The 21,643-nt window shown below is 41.0% G+C and overlaps 1 protein-coding gene across 3 annotated transcripts in view; it reads right to left on the bottom strand.

Moving 5' to 3' along the window:
* LOC106587130 (anoctamin-1) overlaps window positions 1-20,857 on the bottom strand; it is a 53,536-nt gene extending 32,679 nt beyond the window's left edge. For 2 of the 3 annotated variants that reach the window (XR_014382813.1, XM_014175174.3), the window contains exons 1-3: window positions 19,273-19,656; window positions 14,844-15,016; window positions 3,860-4,204 (exon numbers count right to left, since the gene is read on the bottom strand). Coding sequence is in view for 2 of the 3 variants with exons in the window: in XM_014175174.3 (XP_014030649.2) it covers window positions 3,860-4,204; window positions 14,844-15,016; window positions 19,273-19,342 (588 nt within the window). In the remaining variant the exon portion in view is untranslated. Of the gene's footprint in view, window positions 1-3,859; window positions 4,205-14,843; window positions 15,017-19,272; window positions 19,657-20,741 lie in introns of those variants that run through there. The other variant, XM_082969402.1, reaches the window with a different exon arrangement.
* Between the last annotated feature and the right edge of the window lie 786 nt (window positions 20,858-21,643).

Here is a 21,643-nt window from a genome sequence, read left to right on the forward strand (position 1 = left end):
TTGAATTTGGTTATTTGAGTTACCTTTTTCATTTGCTTTTTAAAAGAGAGGTTGGAATCAAGTATGCTGCCAAGGTACTTAAAAATTGGATACCACCTGGAGCTTTTCCCCTGACACATAAATATCTGGCTCAGTGGCAGTTGAGCTTGTCAGTTGTCCTCTGTGAGGAAGATGCAGACTTTTTTTTACATTTAGATGCAAATATGAGTCCCTGAGCAACTTTGTCACCTGGACCATTACAGTAGGGGGTTCTTGTGTAACTTGTTTGCTATTTGCATGCATATATCACTGTATCATCTGCATACATTAGAACTTCTGACCCAGTACAGACAGGGGGTTGATCATTAATGTACAAGCTGAACAGTATTGACCTTTGGGGCATGCCAACATTGTGGCTAAGAGTGGGAAAAGGTTAGTTTTGACTATTATGCTGATGAGACAGCAAAAACTTTTTAAAGGTGTCGGATTTGTTAAACAACATGTTTGTTTTTACTAGATGTATGTAACAGGTTGAAATGTATAGATTACTGGAAAGGGGTTATTTATTGTTTATTTTCGGTGTCAAGTTCACTTAATGAAACACTGTATTATCTGATGTGTTTTGAGTAGGATTCCTCCTTCTGGGACTGATGGACGTCACCCAAAGTACATATGTTAAAGGTGACATAGGAGAACACGTCTCAAAAAACATTTTATTAAATGCCTGGGATTAAATATCACTGATTCCTTACGCTGAGAAATGTACCACAATTGCGACAGAAAACAATGTTACATTTAGAGGGATAACAGGAACAATCTAAGGAGAAACAGCTATCACATTTGTTGGTAATTGGTCTAGTAATGATACCAGGATAATTGTATCTAAGGGTAGCACATGCTAAATTAAGCGCATATAAAAATATAGGAAATTTAAAACTAATGATTAATGATTTGAGGGAGTACAGTGGACTTTTGTTTCTAGTTACAAGTTTTGGCTTGCTGAATCAGTGTAGTATAATGAATGCTAACAAAGTGTTTTGTGGGGTTTTTTCTGGGAATATGGGGGTTTCATTGTCTCTCTTTGAAATGTTTCCTGGGACTATAATCTTGGGGAGAGTGAGTGAGATTAAGGCCGTAAACTACCAAATTAAATAAGGCCTGGCCATTTTTTGTTTGTTTTTACTTTAAGGTTTGCAAATACCCCACACACACACTTGTTATGACAATTTGTTGGTGTTTAAAATACTATGTTTGATTTGTGTGTTATATTTCCTTTGGGTTTAGTAAGTTTTCCATTTGTCTTAGTGCCAAGGTATCTTAAAGGGGCACGCACACACATGGAATTTTCAGAAGTTTTTATTTCCTGAGTTAATTAAACACGTGAATTCTTTTGATAAAGGAATGTACTGGAAACTGAGATACAACATATGTATGAAATGTTTGACTGTTTTTCATTAATTTGTCCAATATAATAAGAAGCACTTCTTTGAAGAGTTTATATGACCTCTGACCTCTGTCATGACTTCCATTGTGGTTTGATCACCCTCATTGGAAAGCCATTTGGATAATGAATTTAAGGACATTTGTAATATTGTTAATTATGATGAAGTTTATAGTTATTAGCCATATTTCTGATTTGGATGAATGTGAAGAAGGAGAGGGCGTTGCCTTTGACTAAGGGTAGGCAGCCTTAAGTCTATTTTCCTATGACCATATGGGTAGAATAATTTATCTTTATGGAGTTCTTAAGATTAGTGATTTTAATTTGATTTTGCTATTTTAAATTCTGTTTTATTTTTTGACCAGTAGCAGTGTTTTGTTTTTTTTACACATTACTCACATGGAGAGTTGTGTCATAAATTGGGGAGGGTACAGTCCTTTGAGGTTTTGGATTGAAGTTTACACACCTTGAGTGATGTGTAGGAGTGTATGGAGTAATATGTGAAGGAGTGTATTGTTGTGTTTGTTCTGTTCCATTCCTGATGGGTTATAGGTCACACTTCCTGATCCTGTGGCTCTGTGATGAAGTTGACAGTGTGATGGGGAGTATGAGCAAATTTGAAAGAATAGTCTCAATAGAATGTTTTGTTATTCTCTTTGACATATGTTTAGACATTTGTATTAAGAATAATTGGTCAAATAAATAATTTATCATATAGTTAATGAACTGAACTGATCTATCCTTTCGAGGTTATCATGAAAAGTGACATCAGCCGGTATCTTAATACATGGAAGAGATAATTGGACCGAACAGTGCGTGTACCTCAAACCCCCCTCTAACTGACTGAAGAAGAGTGACAAAGGTGTTCAATACTGCCCTGTCCGCACCACTTCTACCGAGAGAAATGAGTCCGAGCCAGCAACCGGTGTACAGCACCCAATCCAAGCTATCAACTGCTCTTCTCTCATGTTTTTCTCAGGAGTGTGAGGGGAGTCCACGTGGAGTGAGCATGGGAAGAAATCTGTTCTAAACTTATCTTATGTTGCTGGTATACTGGTTGACGAATGGACAAGACATAATGGGTGGTAAAGGTCATGGCGCCTCCGGTGAGACATTATCATGGCCATCCACTTTCAACTGTAATGCTATCTGAAGAAGATGAAAAGGACGCCAGAAGAATCAGTGCCTGAAGGGGGGGGGGGGGGGGTTGGTCAACTGTGCCCAAAATTGTTTTAGACTTTTGCAGTATCAGGTTGATTGTAGAGGTCTACACAACACATCAAATTATTGTAATTTAGATTAAAGAATGCATTGAGATACTGATCTGTATTATAATCGTGATAAAAAAAGTTAATAGTAGAATTATGGGATAATTATACTGGATGTTAATATAAATGTACATTCTGCCAATGTTGATGTGTGTTAAATTGAGTTTTTTTTTTTACTTTGAGTGATAGGACCAATTTGAATCACTGAGCAATGTCATTCTAAATTTTGGTTGGATAATGAATTGGGTTTTTAATTATGATTTGGAAAGTGAATTATTTTTAAAACTCAAGGATTGATTTGAGTTTAGTATGGTAATAACTATATGAGTGAAGCCATTAATGTATTAGGGATTGATTGTTGTTATGAACAAAAGATGTTGACACTATTCTCATCATGCCATGGTGAATGGAGCGGGTGAACTCTGATCTGGAGAGTGAAACTGATCCTAATTCATCTTGTAGGTTGAAAGGGGTGTATCTTGACTATAAAAGACCTTTGTACTTTTGTCTCGGGGCTCTCAACGAATCATCAGAGACGGTGATTTGTCGGCCAGCCATCACTATTGCAAAGCTCTCACTAATAAAGATTCAGTTTAAGTATAACTCTGACTTGTGTGATAAGTTTGTCTCTCCTCATTTGATAGTACAGAAATTAACCACCACAACATGTTGTCCTTTCTTATCAGATATATATTTGGTGAAAGCTGTTCATTTGATAAAGATCAATAACGTGACGAATGCAGGTCTATTGTAGATTTGAAAAATCATAATTGATCACAGTAAACCCTCAACGCTTTGTTCCAGTATGAAAAAAATACAGGATACAATCGCTACATGAAAAATAGATGGACAAATGTCAACCAGTAAGGAGGAATGGAGAATTAAGTTGTGTTCAATAGAACAACCTGACCTCAAAGACAACATCTGAACATTGATTGCCAAGATGTGAAAGAATGCAGCTACAAGCAAGCATTTAGGCTAAATGCACCACCACACCAGGGCTTGAATATTACCCCAGAGTCTACTACAGAATAGTTTGATCAACATTTTTGTATCAGTTAGGTTAAGGAGTCTAATTGCTAGGTTATTCCAAAAAGACCTCTTGAGATGTTCTACTGTTGAGGTCTTCCAAACTGTGGGGAAAACAAACAGTCCAAGGCCACTAACTCACCCCCTCATCCTTCTCAAGCTCCAGTCCCATCTCTCGAAGGTTATCCTCAAACTCAGTCTGGCGGAAGCGCTTGTCATCCTCATGGTAGTCAAGGCGATGATTGTGGGCAGCAATCTCAGGGTCTTCTTTGGAAGGTGGCGTGTCCCCACTTCTCATCATGCTCAGACTGCGACGCAGGCTCCTGAGGATGTGGTAATCTGCAAACCGGTATGTCTTGCGGCAAACACTCGGGGGTTTCTGGACATGATATGTGAGAACATAGTCCACCCGCCGCTGGCCGTCCTGGAATGTAGGCCCCTGCTTTGGGTCTGAGGCTGCCTCATCTGACTTGAGGGAGTTCAATGGCTGAGAAGAGATAGAAAGGGGATTGTAGTTTTAATGGAGACATGTTGGCAGATCATGAGGAGAAGACATGTGTGTTCTAGCCTGTGAGAGTTTGTTGTATGTACATTTGCTTATCTTTTAAATTGCAAAAGCTTAAGCCTTGTGGATAGTCAAATCCCCTCTCTCCACAGTGATAAATCAGTGCACTCAACCCCATCTCTGCTACTGCCTTCTTCAAGGAGGGGAAATTTAATCATTCTGTACAGATTAAAATGATGCCCATCAAAAGATGACAAAATAATCTTTGCACCCTTCAACACATTACGTTAGACTTTCTCATAATACTACATGTCCTAATCCAACTCATAAGGACATATTGTACAGTAAGACCAGTGACCAAATCAATTAAACGCTATTTTACAGTACGACTCAGAGGAACATATGGTAACAAAGTGACTCTGGTGCTTGTCTTCGCCTGTGACCTAAAAACATTTTTGCTCCATTATCCTTAAATACATGATTTGTATTAGTTGTTTAGTGGGGGGGTTATTTAGTCGTGCTATGTAGGCTTGTTGTTTGTGCGTGATTGTTTTATGTCAGGAAGTTTCTCTTCTGAGGAACAGGTGTTTCCCTCTGCCTGTGGTTTTCGCAGAGTTTATTGTGGGCTGCGTCCCTGCATTGTGTGGGGGCTGGTATTTTGGGCATTTGTTTTATGCGCCCTGCCCTACCTAGATTTGGACTGAGTGAATACCAATTAAACGTGTGTTCACGGATTAGTGTCTCCTGCGCTTGACTTCCCCCCCTCCTGCTTTCGTGAGCAAACCTAACAGGTATAGTGACACACATTGATATATAATAGGGATATAGTTATTTTTACTTTAAAATTACTCATTCAAAATTGATTGTATGCATTAACACTGTCATGACGTTGCCCTCTTGGGTTTTCTATGTACCATCCCCCTACCCCCCCTACCTAGGCCCTGTTTGAGCGGTCGTAAATTCCTAAGAAAATGTCCCGCCTCATGGCCACAGTATAAAGACAGGGTGTTTTCATAGAGAGACAAAGGAATTATTCCACCTCACAGGACTGGAGAACTGAACGACATTTATGTTCTGGAGAAGGTATAAAAGATCGGTGAAGAATCCAGCTACGAATTGGTCCGTTTGGTAAAATTTTATGAAACTCATGAGACAATACGGCCACATTGCCATGGCTCTGTTTATATAATAGCCTCAGTTGTGAGACTTATATCTAATGGTTGTATAAAATGAATGAATAAGGATGGAACTGTTTGTGAAATTGGGTAAATGTGATTTTGGACTGTTTAACCTGTTAGGGCTAGGGGGCAGTATTGACACGGCTGGATAAAAAACATACCCGATTTAATCTGGTTACCACTCCTACCCAGTAACTAGAATATGCATATACTTATTACATATGGATAGAAAATACCCTAAAGTTTCTAAAACTGTTTGAATGGTGTCTGTGAGTATAACAGAACTCAAATGGCAGGTCAAAACCTGAGAGATTCCTTTACAGGAAGTGGCCTGTCTGACCATTTCTTGAACTTCTTTTCCATCTCTATCTTTTACTAAGGATCTCTGCTCTAACGTGACACTTCCCACGTCGTCCATAGGCGCTCAGAGCCCGGGAAAAAACAGAACGTCGTCATTCCAGCCCCAGGCTGAAACACATTATCGCCTTTCTCAAGTGGCCGATCAAGGGACTCTGGGCTTATGCGCGTGACCCGACCGCCCCCGCCTTTGTGATTTTTTCCTCTGTTTGCCGAAAAGGAGATTCCCTGTCGGAATATTATCGCTTTTCTACGAGAAAAATGGCGTAAAAATTGATTTTAAACAGCGGTTGACATGCTTCGAAGTACGGTAATGGAATATTTAGAATTTTATTGTCACGAATTGCGCCATGCGCGCGACACTTCTTTACCATTTCGGATAGTGTCTGGAACGCACGAACAAAACGGCGCTATTCGGATATAACGATGGATTATTTTGGACCAAACCAACATTTGTTATTGAAGTAGCAGTCCTGGGTGTGCATTCTGACGAAGACAACAAAAGGTAATGAAACTTTTATAATAGTAAATATGATTATGGTGAGTGCTAAACTTGCCGGGTGTCTAAATAGCGAGCCCGTGATGCCTGGGCTATGTACTTAGAATATTGCAAAATGTGCTTTCACCAAAAAGCTATTTTAAAATCGGACATATCGAGTGCATAGAGGTCTGTATCTATAATTCTTAAAATAATTGTTATGCTTTTTGTGAACGTTTATTGTGAGTAATTTAGTAAAATGTTAGCGAATTCCCCGGAAGTTTGCGGGGGGTATGCTAGTTCTGAACGTCACATGCTAATGTAAAAAGCTGGTTTTTGATATAAATATGAACTTGATTGAACAAAACATGCATGTATTGTATAACATAATGTCCTAGGTTTGTCATCTGATGAAGATCATCAAAGGTGAGTGCTGCATTTAGCTGTCTTCTGGGTTTTGGTGACATTATATGCTGGCTTGAAAAATGGGTGTCTGATTATTTCTGGCTTGGTACTCTGCTGACATAATCTAATGTTTTGCTTTCGTTGTAAAGCCTTTTTGAAATCGGACAGTGTGGTTAGATTAACGAGAGTCTTGTCTTTAAAATGGCTGTAAAATAGTCATATGTTTGAGAAATTGAAGTAATAGGATTTTTAATGTTTTGAAAATCGCGCCACAGGCTGCAAGTGGCTGTTACGTAGGTGGGACGAATTCGTCCCGCCTAGCCCAGAGAGGTTAATGAAGGAAACTCAAATTCCCTTTGGAGTCTTAACTAAGTCCTTGGCACGCCCCCAGGGACACAGACAGGACCTGGCATCATGAGACAGCCTTTTCTATGTTCCGAATATAAATCCCACCCAGATTTTCTATCACCAGACCAGCTTACCTCGAGAAGAGAGAGCCAAGGTTTGACCATGCATTCCTCGTTCTGAACTTTAACCATACCACGTGGTTAAACTCTTAGACTATTGATACCGACAGAATAATAACAAGTCTTTGATATTCATTACTAGTCTGCAGCTAGGAATTCGGTATCATTGAACACGAAGACCGACGAAACATCCGTCCTATAACGACATTAATGAATGTCACTCTGAACTACCTATTATAACCACGACACACACAGAGACAGAGACAGAGACAGAGAGGACAGACTAACAGAACAAAACTCTCCAACAAAGATCCCGACGACACACTGAGCGTAAATAATATATATATTTTGATTGCAATTGTTCCCGAATGAGTGAGCATTCGTATGCAAAGGATTAGCATTTCAATTGTTAATATGTATCAACTCTGTAGTGCCTTCTCAGCTGACCCACACTCCCCTTTTGTCTAACAAGCCCCCATGCCGGTTTAGCCCACTAGGGCACATTCTCCTATCATTTCCTTGTAACCATATCCGTTTGTTATGCTTTTCTGTGAATTACTTAGATTAGTAAATAAATGATTTTAAGACAATTGATGAATGGATGACTCATAGCGAAGACTGGGTTCGTGCAGATAACCAACAATTTACGACATTTGGAATGAGACTGACCAAGGTAAATAACATCATTAATCAGGAGACTAATCGATCAGATATTATAATATCTGAAAGTTATATTAGGAAAATTATAACTTTGTAATCTGAATATTTTCCTTGGTGCCCCGACCTCCTAGTTAATTACAGTTACACGATTAATCAGTTTAATCGCGTAATAATAATTACAAAGAGTTATTTGATAAACATGTCTTCCGTTTTAATGATGCCAAAGACACGACAACACAAACTAAATATGTGTAGATATTGTTTAAGGACTCTAGTTTGAATGGCCTCACCTGTATGTTCTCTCTACTGGTACGGCACACCCAAACACAATATTTGCTCTGCAATTATTTGCTTGCAATTCATCGCTTTTGTTGAGAACAAACAGTTGTTTTCTTATGGAAAACAAACCTAATTGATAATCGAGAGACAAAAGAGCTCTAGATGTGGGAAAAACATCTCAGTCCAAGCATCCCACTGGACGACAAGCCTCAGCCCCCTCAGAACAGGAAGTCACAGCAAAGGTCACTCCTCACAGGGAAAATAAGGATGTGGTTACGGCATTTTATAGATAAAGGAACGGAGAAAACCAGTACCCTTCCTTCAGCCACCCACCTCCTAGCTCCTGTGCTGTGAGTAAAACCAGCATGCATATCAATCGTGTTATTACTCAGCCACAGGCCCCCTTATTCTAGAGAGGCATGCATATCTTCTTACACATTTGCATATCAACCTTTCCAGGTGTATGGCTACTGAAGCTAAGCCACCTAATTATCATGCCCATTCACTTTCAGCTAAGTCCTGTGGGAGAGGTTTGAACATAACATCCGTAGGGTCACTATAGGATAGCTGAACAACAATACTGCATCATTTTAATTTCAGAATGAATACATTTACATTTACATTTACGTCATTTAGCAGACGCTCTTATCCAGAGCGACTTACAAATTGGTGCATTCACCTTATGATATCCAGTGGAACAACCACTTTACAATAGTGCATCTAAATCTTTTAAGGGGGGGGGGGGGGTTAGAAGGATTACTTTATCCTATCCTAGGTATTCCTTAAAGAGGTGGGGTTTCAGGTGTGTCCGGAAGGTGGTGATTGACTCCGCTGTCCTGGCGTCGTGAGGGAGCTTGTTCCACCATTGGGGTGCCAGAGCAGCGAACAGTTTTGACTGGGCTGAGCGGGAACTGTGCTTCCTCAGAGGTAGGGGGGCCAGCAGGCCAGAGGTGGATGAACGCAGTGCCCTTGTTTGGGTGTAGGGCCTGATCAGAGCCTGAAGGTATGGAGGTGCCGTTCCCTTCACAGCTCCGTAGGCAATCACCATGGTCTGTAGCGGATGCGAGCTTCAACTGGAAGCCAGTGGAGAGAGCGGAGGAGCGGGGTGACGTGAGAGAACTTGGGAAGGTTGAACACCAGACGGGCTGCGGCGTTCTGGATGAGTTGTAGGGGTTTAATGGCACAGGCAGGGAGCCCAGCCAACAGCGAGTTGCAGTAATCCAGACGGGAGATGACAAGTGCTTGGATTAGGACCTGCGCCACTTCCTGTGTGAGGCAGGGTCGTACTCTGCGAATGTTGTAGAGCATGAACCTACAGGATCGGGTCACCGCCTTGATGTTAGTGGAGAACGACAGGGTGTTGTCCAGGATCACGCCAAGGTTCTTAGCACTCTGGGAGGAGGACACAAGGGAGTTGTCAACCGTGATGGCGAGATCATGGAACGGGCAGTCCTTCCCCGGGAGGAAGAGCAGCTCCGTCTTGCCGAGGTTCAGCTTGAGGTGGTGATCCGTCATCCACACTGATATGTCTGACAGACATGCAGAGATGCGATTCGCCGCCTGGTTATCAGAAGGGGGAAAGGAGAAGATTAATTGTGTGTCGTCTGCATAGCAATGATAGGAGAGACCATGTGAGGATATGACAGAGCCAAGTGACTTGGTGTATAGCGAGAATAGGAGAGGGCCTAGAACAGAGCCCTGGGGGACACCAGTGGTGAGAGCACATGGTGCGGAGACAGATTCTCGCCCCGCCACCTCGTAGGAGCGACCTGTTAGGTAGGACGCAATCCAATCGTGGGCCGCGCCGGAGATGCCCAACTCGGAGAGGGTGGAGAGGAGGATCTGATGGTTCACAGTATCAAAGGCAGCAGATAGGTCTAGAAGGATGAGAGCAGAGGAGAGAGAGTTAGCTTTAGCAGTGCGGAGAGCCTCCGTGACACAGAGAAGAGCAGTCTCAGTTGAATGCCCAGTCTTGAAACCTGACTGATTAGGATCAAGAAGGTCATTCTGAGAGAGATAGCAGGAGAGCTGGCCAAGGACGGCACGTTCAAGAGTTTTGGAGAGAAAAGAAAGAAGGGGTACTGGTCTGTAGTTGTTGACATCGGAGGGTAGATATAGATAGATAGATAATAGATAAACTAATTCTGGAAATAGGTCCTCGCAACAAACAACAAAAATCCATCAGTGTCTGCTTTAGTAGTCACTTGATACATAACAATACATCCACATTCCGCACTGATTTAATTGACTCTGTTTTCGAACAACGTACTTGACCTTTCTTAACTGCTTTAGGTGCGTATATCAGCTTGCTTAATCATTCCAGTGTGTCTGTGATTAGATAGACCAAGACCGCAATGACTGTCCAAATGACCCTCTGACCCAATGGAAGGTCCACAAGTTTGACCTAATGCAGTCTTCATAGTGATGGGGCAGTAGTCCTCATCAAGAGAGGAACACCAACTCTGACTTTTTAACCTTCTACACCGCTAACACAGGGCAGTACATGAGGTCGACTTCCTATGAGAATTCATTATTTGCACCATTTCTTTCTTCAAAAGCCAGTTGAACAGTGCTGAAGAGATTATTTTGAACAGTTGTAGGTTATTAACATACAGTAATTATACACAGAACTTCATCTTAGTGTGGTAAAAATGATGACTGAGGATCAAAACAAAGATTCCACCCAGGATTTGATACAGTTCAAGTTTACATACACTTAGGTTGGAATAATTAAAACTCATTTTTCAACCACTCCACAAATTTCTTGTTAACAAACTATAGTTTTGGCAAGTCAGTTAGGACATCTACTTTGCACATGACACAAGTCATTTTTCCAACAATTGTTTACAGACAGATTATTTCACTTATAATTCACTGTATCACAATTACAGTGGGTCAGAAGTTTAAGTTGACTGTGCCTTTAAACAGCTTGGAAAATTCCATAAAATGATGCCATGGCTTTAGAAGCTTCTGATAGGCTAATTGACATCATTTGATTCAATTGGAGGTGCACCTGTGGATGCATTTCAAGGCCTACCTTCAAACTCAGTGCCTTTTTGCTTGACATCATGGGAAAATCAAAAGAAATCAGCCAAGATCTCAGAAAACAAATTGTAGACATCCACAAGTCTGGTTCATCCTTGGGAGCAATTTCCAAACGCCTGAAGATACCACGTTCATCTGTACAAACAATAGTACGCAAGTATAAACACCATGGGACCACGCAGCCGTCATACCACTCAGGAAGGAGACGCGTTCTGTCTCCTAGAGATGAACGTACTTTGGTGTGAAAAGTGCAAATCAATCCCAGAACAACAGCAAAGGACCTTGTGAAGATGCTGGAGGAAACAGGTACAAAGTATCTATATCCACAGTAAAACGAGTCCTATATCAACATAACCCGAAAGCCCACTCAGCAAGGAAGAAGCCACTGCTCCAAAACCCGCCGTAAAAAAAGCCAGACTACGGTTTGCAACTGCACATGGGGACAAAGATCGTACTTTTTGGAGAAATGTCCTCTGGTCTGATGAAACAAAAATAGAACTGTTTGGCCATAATGACCATCGTTATGTTTGGAGGAAAAAGGGAGAGGCTTGCAAGCCAAAGAACACCATCCCAACCATGAAGCACCGGGGTGGCAGCATCATGTTGTGGGGGTGCTTTGCTGCAGGAGGGACTGGTGCACTTCACAAAATAGAAGGCATCATGAGGAAGGGAAATGATGTGGATATATTGTAGCAACATCAAGACATCAGTCAGGAAGTTAAAGCTTGGTCGCAAATGGGTCTTCCATATGAACAATGACCCCAAGCATACTTCCAAAGTTGAGGCAAAATGGCTTAAGGATAACAAAGTCAAGGTATTGGAGTGGCCATCATAAAGCCCTGACTTTAATCCCATAGAAAATTTGTGGGCAGAACTGAAAAAGCTTGTGCGAGCAAGGAGGCCTACAAACCTGACTCAGTTACTCCAGCTCTGTCAGGAGGAATGGGCCAAAATTCACCCAACTTATTGTGGGAAGCTTGTGGAAGGCTACCCAAAACATTTGACCCAAGTTAAACAATTAAAAGGCAATGCTACCAAATACTAATTGAGTGTATGAAAACTTCTGACCCACTGGGAATATGATGAAAGTAATAGAAGCTGAAATAAATCACTCGCTCTACTATTATTCTGACATTTCACATTCGTAAAATAAAGTGGTGATCCTAACTGACCTAAGACAGGACATTTTTACTAGGATTAAATGTCAGGAATTGTGAAAAACTGAGTTTAAATGTTTTTGGCTAAGGTGTATGTAAACTTCCGAATTCAACTGTATGCCCATCAGCTGTTTACACGCTTTGAACTACTTTATTAAATGCTTTGATACTTTGATCTTGGGGGGGGGGGGGGTCACATTATTTTGAATTATATCCCACAAGACATGCCATCAGAGGTCTCTTCACAATTCCCAAGTCAAGAACAGACTATGGGAGGTGCACAGTAGCACATAGAGGCATGAGTACATGGAACTCTATTCCACATCAGGTAACTGATGCAAGCAGTAGAATCAGATAAAAAAAAATACAAATACACCTTATGGAACAGCGGAGACTGTGAAGAGATACATACACACAGGTACTGTACAGACACGCGCATACACACGCACTCTACACACACGTACATTGTAATCTTGTTGTATGGTGTTATTATACATGTTGTATTGTAGATATGTTGAAGGAAAAAAGGAAACCGCACACTGCTCTTGATAGTATCACTGATATTAGTAAGCTTTACGTGTCGGCCTAACGGCCTTCGTCAGAGCTTTTGTGAATTTTCTGAAAACAGCACCTCTATGTAGACCTAGCCCCACCCACATCCGTTCCACGTATGGAAAGGGGTTGGAGGCAAAGGAAAAATAAACAAGTGCTACCAAACATAACAATATGCATTTCACAAATATTACAAAAGTGTATAAATAACACGCATTGAATACGTCCATAAAACCACAATGAGGACATAGCAAGTTTTCATTAATCATTGAGTACATCATACGAAAAACATCAGAGTAATCTTAAATAGGGACATATTTCAAATTCACAACATAACATACATAGGCCTTTCATCATTAAGTCCTTTAGGAAATAATGTTTGGAGGGTGAAAATCCAAAAACATTCTCTTTTACTCAGAGTATTATTAATATCACCTCTCCTGTCTGATATCTAGACTTTCTCTATGCCACAAAATCTAAAAGGTAGAAATGTCATGCTTTAGGTCATTAAAATGTACTGCGACTGGAAAATCTCTGTCGTTTCTCCTGATTGAACTTTATGTTCACTAATTCTCTGTTTGAGAGAATTCAGACTGCGCCGTATATTCCACTCCAAAGATGATTATCTAGAAAAAGCAGCGGAGATGCGCATTAGGTTTCTAAGAAGAGGCTATTCGCCACAATGTGTGGATGAAGCTCTTCATTTGGCATTGGGAAAAACACGAGATGAATTGTTACAAAAAAGACCCGCTAAAGCAAAAGAACACTCCGTAATGTTCACAACCACATATACTTTGAATTCGCGAAAAGTGGGAGGTGTGGTCAAGAAACACTGGCATATTTTATCATCGGACCCAGCTTTGCCGGCTGAATTTAAAAATCCACCACTCATTGTGTAAAGGAGAGGTCGCAATTTACGCGATAAATTGGTTCATGCCAACTGCCAGCCGCGATAGAAAAATCAGCCAGGCTCTTTTACGCCCTCTACCAAATGGTAGCTATAAATGCAGAGGATGCGCACAGTGCAACAATATGATGAAGTGTAAATATTTCTGCCACCCTCACACAGGAAAACGGTTTCCAATAAACGATATCATTACGTGTGCCACCACCCATGTTATTTACATTATTAAATGTCCATGTGGTCTCTGCTATGTCGGTAAGACCTCCCGCTCTCTCAAACAGAGAATTAGTGAACATAAAGTTCAATCAGGAGAAACGACAGGGATTATCCAGTCGCAGTACATTTTAATGACCTAAAGCATGACATTTCTACCTTTAGATTTTGTGGCATAGAGAAAGTTAAGATATCAGACAGGGGAGGTGATATTAATAATACTCTGAGTAAAAGAGAATGTTTTGGGATTTTCACCCTCCAAACATTATTTCCTAAAGGACTTAATGATGAAATGCCTATGTATGTTATGTTGTGAATTTGAAATATGTCCCTATTTAAGATTACTCTGATGTTTTTCGTATGATGTACTCAATGATTAATGAAAACTTGCTATGTCCTCATTGTGGTTTTATGGACGTATTCAATGCGTGTTATTTATACACTTTTGTAATATTTGTGAAATGCATATTGTTATGTTTGGTAGCACTTGTTTATTTTTCCTTTGCCTCCAACCCCTTTCCATACGTGGAACGGATGTGGGTGGGGCTAGGTCTACATAGAGGTGCTGTTTTCAGAAAATTCACAAAAGCTCTGACGAAGGCCGTTAGGCCGACACGTAAAGCTTATTAAATATCAGTGATACTATCAAGAGCAGTGTGCAGTTTCCTTTTTTCCTTCATCCTGTTTCAACTGTTGCCATGCACCTGCAACAAGATTGCTCAGATGTGCGAGTGCCTTTTGAATTTTGTATTGTAGATATGTAGTGGTGTAATAATGTTATATGATGTACTGTTTTATCTTTTGTTTTAGGTGTGATGTAAGTGCTTTAATGTGTTTGGACCCCAGGAAGAGTAGCTGCTGCCTTAACAAAAACTAATGGGGATCCCTAATAAATACACATTCCCAATGTAGAGAAGACCACTTACGATGGAGTCATACTTGCTATATTGGCTAACGCCACCATCCTTAGTGTTCCCAAAGTCAGCTGCCTTCTCCTCGCCGGATACAGGGATATAATAGTCATTCCTCCTCATGGCGCCTTGCTCTTCCAACTCAGGGAGAAGACTACCAGAGAGGTCGTGTACTAGGAAAGTTTTACCTGTGTGGGAGGAAAGAGATATGATTAGTATGGAACAATATACTGTAAGTATTTGATACTCTGAGATGTGCTTCCAGGTCAAATGGTGCTAAGAGTGTACTGTCCAGCTCAATGGCATGAGAAGTATCCCACCATTGTGTATTGTCTGATGAGGTTCTTGACAGCCACAAAAAAAATAACCAACATGCTTTGGGTATTCATTTCTAGGGTAAACCAACAATGTGGATGAGGAAGTACCTATATAGCTGACTATAAATCACTGAGAATCTGACCGTAGTTAAATTGCACTCAACATCTATGTGCACGTTGTGTGAATGTTGAGCAAAAAAGGTTTTTTCAAAGAGCTAATGTAAAAGCACTGGTTGTGTAAGCACGTCCATGAATCTCTCATGGCCTAAAGGCCAATGTTGTTTTGGTTTACCGCTTAGTCTTTCGTTCATTTGTCACCCCACATGCCTGTATGACAATATTTCTATAAATATTTTAATATCTGAGCGTACCTAGACAACATACAGATCTGGTCTTTGATTAGGAATCATTGAGATGCCTTTCACAGTACATTGAGAAAATCTTCTAGAGGGAATACAATGGAACCCCACCAAGTATCTGCCTTTTCTTGGGCAATGACTTACAAGGATTCCCCTACCCTCGGCAATGCTAGGGACAGCTTCTGACAGTCAAAGACTCCTATATACTGTAAGTCAAATCCTTGTAATAACTTTTCACAGATAAGGGCCCTTGGGTGCTCTTTATGAGGGGAAAACGTATTTAATCCCCTGCTGATTTTCTACGTTTTCCCACTGACAAAGAATTGATGATTCTATAATTTCAATGGTAGGTTTCTTTGAACAGTGAGAGACAGAATAACAACAACAAAAATCCAGAAAAACGCATGTCAAAAATGTTATAAAATTATTTGCATTTTAATGAGGGAAATAAGTATCTGACCCCTCTGCAAAACATGACTTAGTACTTGGTGGCAAAACCCTTGTTGGCAATCACAGAGGTCAGACGTTTCTTGTAGTTGGCCACCAGGTTTGCACACATCTCAGGAGGAATTTTGTCCCACTCCTCTTTGCAGATCTTCTCCAAGTCATTAAGGTTTCCAGGCTGACATTTGGCAACTCGAACCTTCAGCTCCCTCCACAGATTTTCTATGGGATTAAGGTCTGGAGACTGGCTAGGCCACTCCAGGACCTTAATGTGCTTCTTCTTGATCCACTCCTTTGTTGCCTTGGCGGTGTGTTTTGGGTCATTGTCATGCTGGAATACCCATCCACGACCCATTTTCAATGCCCTGGCTGAGGGAAGGAGGTTCTCACCCAAGATTTGACGGTACATGGCCCCGTCCATCATCCCTTTGATGCGGTGAACTTGTCCTGCCCCCTTAGCAGAAAAACACCCCCAAAGCATAATGTTTCCACCTCCATGTTCGACGGTGGGGATGGTGTTCTTTGGGTCATAGGCAGCATTCCTCCAAACACGGCGAGTTGAGTTGATACCAAAGAGCTCCATTTTGGTCTCATCTGACCACAACACTCACCCAGTTGTCCTCTGAATCATTCAGATATTCAGATGTCTCCTGACCCCTCCTGTCTCAGCCTCCAGTATTTATGCTGCAGTAGTTTGTGTCGGGGGGCTAGGGTCAGTCTGTTATATCTGGAGTATTTCTCCTGTCTTATCCGGTGTCCTGTGAGAATTTAAGTATGCTCTCTCTAATTCTCTCTCTCTCTCTCAGAGGACCTGAGCCCTAGGACCATGCCTCAGGACTACCTGGCATAATGACTCCTTGCTGTCCCCAGTCCACCTGGCTGTGCTACTGCTCCAGTTTCAACTGTTCTGCCTGCGGCTATGGAACCCTGACCTGTTCACCGGACGTGCTACCTGTCCCAGACCTGCTGTTTTCAACTCTCTAGAGACAGCAGGAGCGGTAGAGATACTCTCAATGATCGGCTGTGAAAAGCCAACTGACATTTACTCTTGAGGTGCTGACTTGTTGCACCCTCGACAACTACTGTGATTATTATTATTTGACCATGCTGGTCATTTATGAACATTTGAACATCTTAGCCATGTTCTGTTATAATCTCCACCCGGCACAGCCGGAAGAGGACTGGCCACCCCTCATAGCCTGGTTCCTCTCTAGGTTTCTTCCTAGGTTTTGGCCTTTCTAGGGAGTCTTTCCTAGCCACTGTGCTTCTACACCTGCATTACTTGCTGTTTGGGGTTTTAGGCTGGGTTTCTGTACAGCACTTTGAGATATCAGCTGATGTAAGAAGGGATATATAAATTAATTTGATTCATTGGCAAACTTCAGACGGGCATGTATATGTGCTTTCTTGAGCAGGGGGACCTTGCGGGTGCTGCAGGATTTCAGTCCTTCACGGCGTAGTGTGTTACCAATTGTTTTCTTGGTGACTATGGTTCCAGCTGCCTTGAGATCATTGACAAGATCCTCCCGTGTAGTTCTGGGCTTATTCCTCACAGTTCTCATGATCATTGCAACTCCACGAGGTGAGATCTTGCATGGAGCCCCAGGCCGAGGGAGATTGACAGTTCTTTTGTGTTTCTTCCATTTGCGAATAATCGCACCAACTGTTGTCACCTTCTCACCAAGCTGCTTGGCGATGGTCTTGTAGCCCATTCCAGCCTTGTGTAGGTCTACAATCTTGTCCCTGACATCCTTGGAGCGCTCTTTGGTCTTGGCCATGGTGGAGAGTTTGGAATCTGATTGATTGATTGCTTCTGTGGACAGGTGTCTTTTATACAGGAAACAAACTGAGATTAGGAGCACTCCCTTTAAGAGTGTGCTCTAATCTCAGGTCGTTACCTGTATAAAAGACACCTGGGAGCCAGAAATCTTTCTGATTGAGAGGGGGTCAAATACTTATTTCCCTCATTAAAATGCAAATCAACTTAACATTTTTGACATGTGTTTTCCTGGATTTTGTTGTTGTTATTCTGTCTCTCACTGTTGAAATAAACCTACCATTAAAATTATAGACAGATCATTTCTTTGTCAGTGGGCAAACGTACAAAATCAGCAGGGGATCAAATACTTTTTTCCCCTCACTGTAGGAGAAAAAAGGAGTGTGTGCTGAAATTTGGAGGAGCCTGATATGGACCATAATAGGCTTAAGAATTACATAATATAATTACACTGACAGCTCCATTCAAATCAAAATCTGTGACCTGATGTCTTGTACTGCAAAATTCTGTGTTGGAATTTACAATTCAGTAATATTCAGTAATGATACAAAAAATATTTTGTATCGCTCCATAAAGATGCTATATGAATCAAAATGGCCAAATAGTCAAGTGAATTTATTCTGATTTAGAAGCTTGATATGCTATATCAACATGAAACAAACCTATGTGAAGTTATTGACAGCTGAAGGAATATGATGTGATGGAGTAGCTAATGCAAAATGAAATTTCACCAATTAGATGGACATTTCTCAACTATGAACCAGCCTTCATGCTTATCAGAAAAAAACACCTTTCTATGCGAATTCCATTCCTCATCCCATTCAACATTACAATAATTCAATAGCAGTCGTAGATAGATACCATATATACCAAAAGCTGTCAGAAACATATTTCTTAACATATTTGTTTTTATGAATTCAAGCTGGAATTTTTTGAATGATAAGGCATGCTTGAATAGAGTCGTGCTTACATAAACATATCTGTCTGTGCGTCTCTCTCAGCTACTGTAGCCTAGGGTAGTCCAACTCGTTCCACAATGAACACTTGTCTCAGAATACTGACATCCAGGTAAACAAACCTCTCAAAGCTACATTATAGTGAATGGTCATGATGAAAAATGTGTAATAAATCTTTTCAAACCCCCAAAATTGCCTACATTATAAACATGTACAAATAATGTGTTAAAACTAAATCGAGAGGGCTTATATATAGTTAATTGAAGGCTACAGCCTGCCTGCATTTTACATTTACTTTAGTCATTTAGCAGACACTTATCAAGAGCGACTTAGAGGATCAATTAGGGTTAAGTGTCTTGCTCTAGGGCACATGGACATATTGTTCGCCTAGTCGGTTCGGGGATTCTAACCAGCAACCTTTCAATTACTGGCCAACGCTCTTAAACGCTAATCTGCCGCATATTCATCCATCAAATAAAACTCTACTTTATGCAACCATAGACTACCTGTGGTGCGCTTTTTATTGGAGTTTATAGCCTACATTTAGAAAATAATTTCAAATGAACCATTATTCAAACAGAATTAACTTACCATATACTTTATCATGATTGTTTATGGCTTGCATCGGATCATCATCATCATCATCACCATGTCTCTCCATTTGAACAGACTATTTAAACCGGTGATCACAACAGATTTCCTATATCCTCCACGCTCTGAAAACCATCTATCTAGCCGATGCCTTCACTGCGCCCGTGGGCTCAATGCTATGGTGTGGCATGGAAACGTTGGGTTTCCCACAAATGTCCCACTGCTTCCCCGCGAAGGCTAGCCTACTACAGAGCCTCACGCTCTCTAAACAAGACATCTAATCCATACGCGTTACGAACTATATAATGTGCATTATGTGCCCTCCCACAATACGTCGCGCAAAATAGCTGTAGTGCAGTTCATCATTAGGATGGTAAAAGTGGTGGTGAGAGTACCAGCAAAAGACAGCTGGTGCCGCCCACGCCACGATCTGATGTCTCCTCCAACATGGGTAGGTGTGAGGGTATCCGTCAAAATCAGATGTTTCATGCATTACGATACTCATTTGACTGCAACATATTACGCGGCAACATATTACATACAGTGCATATGGTTCTATGAGTTCTAATAATGTAATGATTTGACCTGCACTGTCATGCACTCGGCTTTTCATAACCGTATCAAATTATTGATTGCTGATTTGGTGAACCCCAAAAATGAGCAAATCAATGGATTTATTTTTTCAATGAAAGAACCCAGTATATAGTAGTTCGAATGAGGGCATTTCACCAAGTCAATACCTGGAGGCGACAGTCCGAACCCAGAGGGACAGTCACAGATGAAGCGATCAAGAAAAAGGTCAGAAGTACACTAGAACATGTACAGAATGTAAAATTTAGATGTGCAGTCGCACACGATATCTCACTTTTATGGGGGGACATTCTGGATACCTGCGGAATTGGAATTTTACGTAGCCGGCGTGGGAACGACTTCGTTCTGTAAGATGCTTACATTTGTCAGGAGCATGATCATGGTACAAAATGTAACTCTCCAATATCTCAATTATGTATACAGGTTAAAATGTCAATTGCATCATGTTTACACTTTTGGCTGTGTGCCCACAGTTAAGTTGTGAGCCTCCACAGTTAAGTTGAAGTATTAAATGTTTTATCGCCATTGCGGAACAAATTGTTTTCATCTTGGGAACTATACTTAACAAAATATTTAAAAACGTGTTTTTATATGTAGACACATTTCGTAGCCCTATATTTACATGTGGATAATCTGATTTTCGAAACATTCCTGAAAATATACTCTTTACGATTAGGTAACCGGGATGCCACAAGGAAACACCAGGGAAGCCACCACCGCGACAACGAAACGCACCTGCGCTTTGAATGAACTTGGTAAAACGAAACAATATTTACTGAAATTACTGAAAGACAGCAATTAGGCCTACCTTAGTTCAGCACAATAAAAAACTGCACTTTCACACATGGTTCCAGTCTCACCTTTTTTCTGCGACTCACCTGTGTCGAAGATTATATGTTATAATGACAAGATAGCCGACAAGAAATACGTGTCCTCAATGTTTAGGGTCAAACGAGATCAGGTGGGACCATTCTAGCCAATGAGAGGGCAAAACAACAGTGAACCAACTAAGTAGTTTTTCTCAAAGTTACCGGTATGCCACTTGCTTCCACTTATGTCAGTACATTTGTAACAGCCTAAACATTATGACATTTATATTTGATGAAATATGCCTTACGTAATTCGACACTCTCTTATAGACCTCCATACAAAAAAATGGCTCATCTCACGCAGACAGATTTTGGGAAGGATAAATCCTCCCCCTTGGCTTCTTCCTCTCTGCCTGTGTCTACCTGCTCAGCAACCTCCCTGCTACTACTCCCTCCTCGAGGATGAATCAGGAAAAATGTGTTGTTCTCATCACCTTAGTGCCACAACAAACAATAGCCTACAGAGTTTGACATTGGATTACCATTGAAGTTTACAAATAGTCTTGCAAGTCTGTGATTCAGAACAATTATATATCAATATCAGGAAAGCCTAGGATGACAATAGGAAATGCAATTCAACACATTAGGAATGCTTTCAAAATCTCTGCACACACACATTCCAGCCTGGGCGTGTGGGGACTGGTATGCAGTAGGGAATAAGGTCCAACAGGATGGCACTCTCGGCTGTTCTCAGATCAGAGCCAGACAACCTGAGACTTCTAAATGCAGTAGGAAAGTGACAGTACATGCATAAAAAGTATTATATTGTGCATCATTCACATCTGGATTCAACCACCTGTTCTGTCACATCTTTAAAAAGTAGCCTGTGTCTGTGAATACAGTCTTGTTTAAAATGTTGAAAACACAGATGGGAAATGGAATAGAAATACCTGTTGAGGGGATGGATGTAA

This window comes from Salmo salar, chromosome 26 (genome assembly GCF_965601325.2).
Source record: "Salmo salar chromosome 26, fSalSal1, whole genome shotgun sequence".
Taxonomy (NCBI): Eukaryota; Metazoa; Chordata; class Actinopteri; order Salmoniformes; family Salmonidae; genus Salmo; species Salmo salar.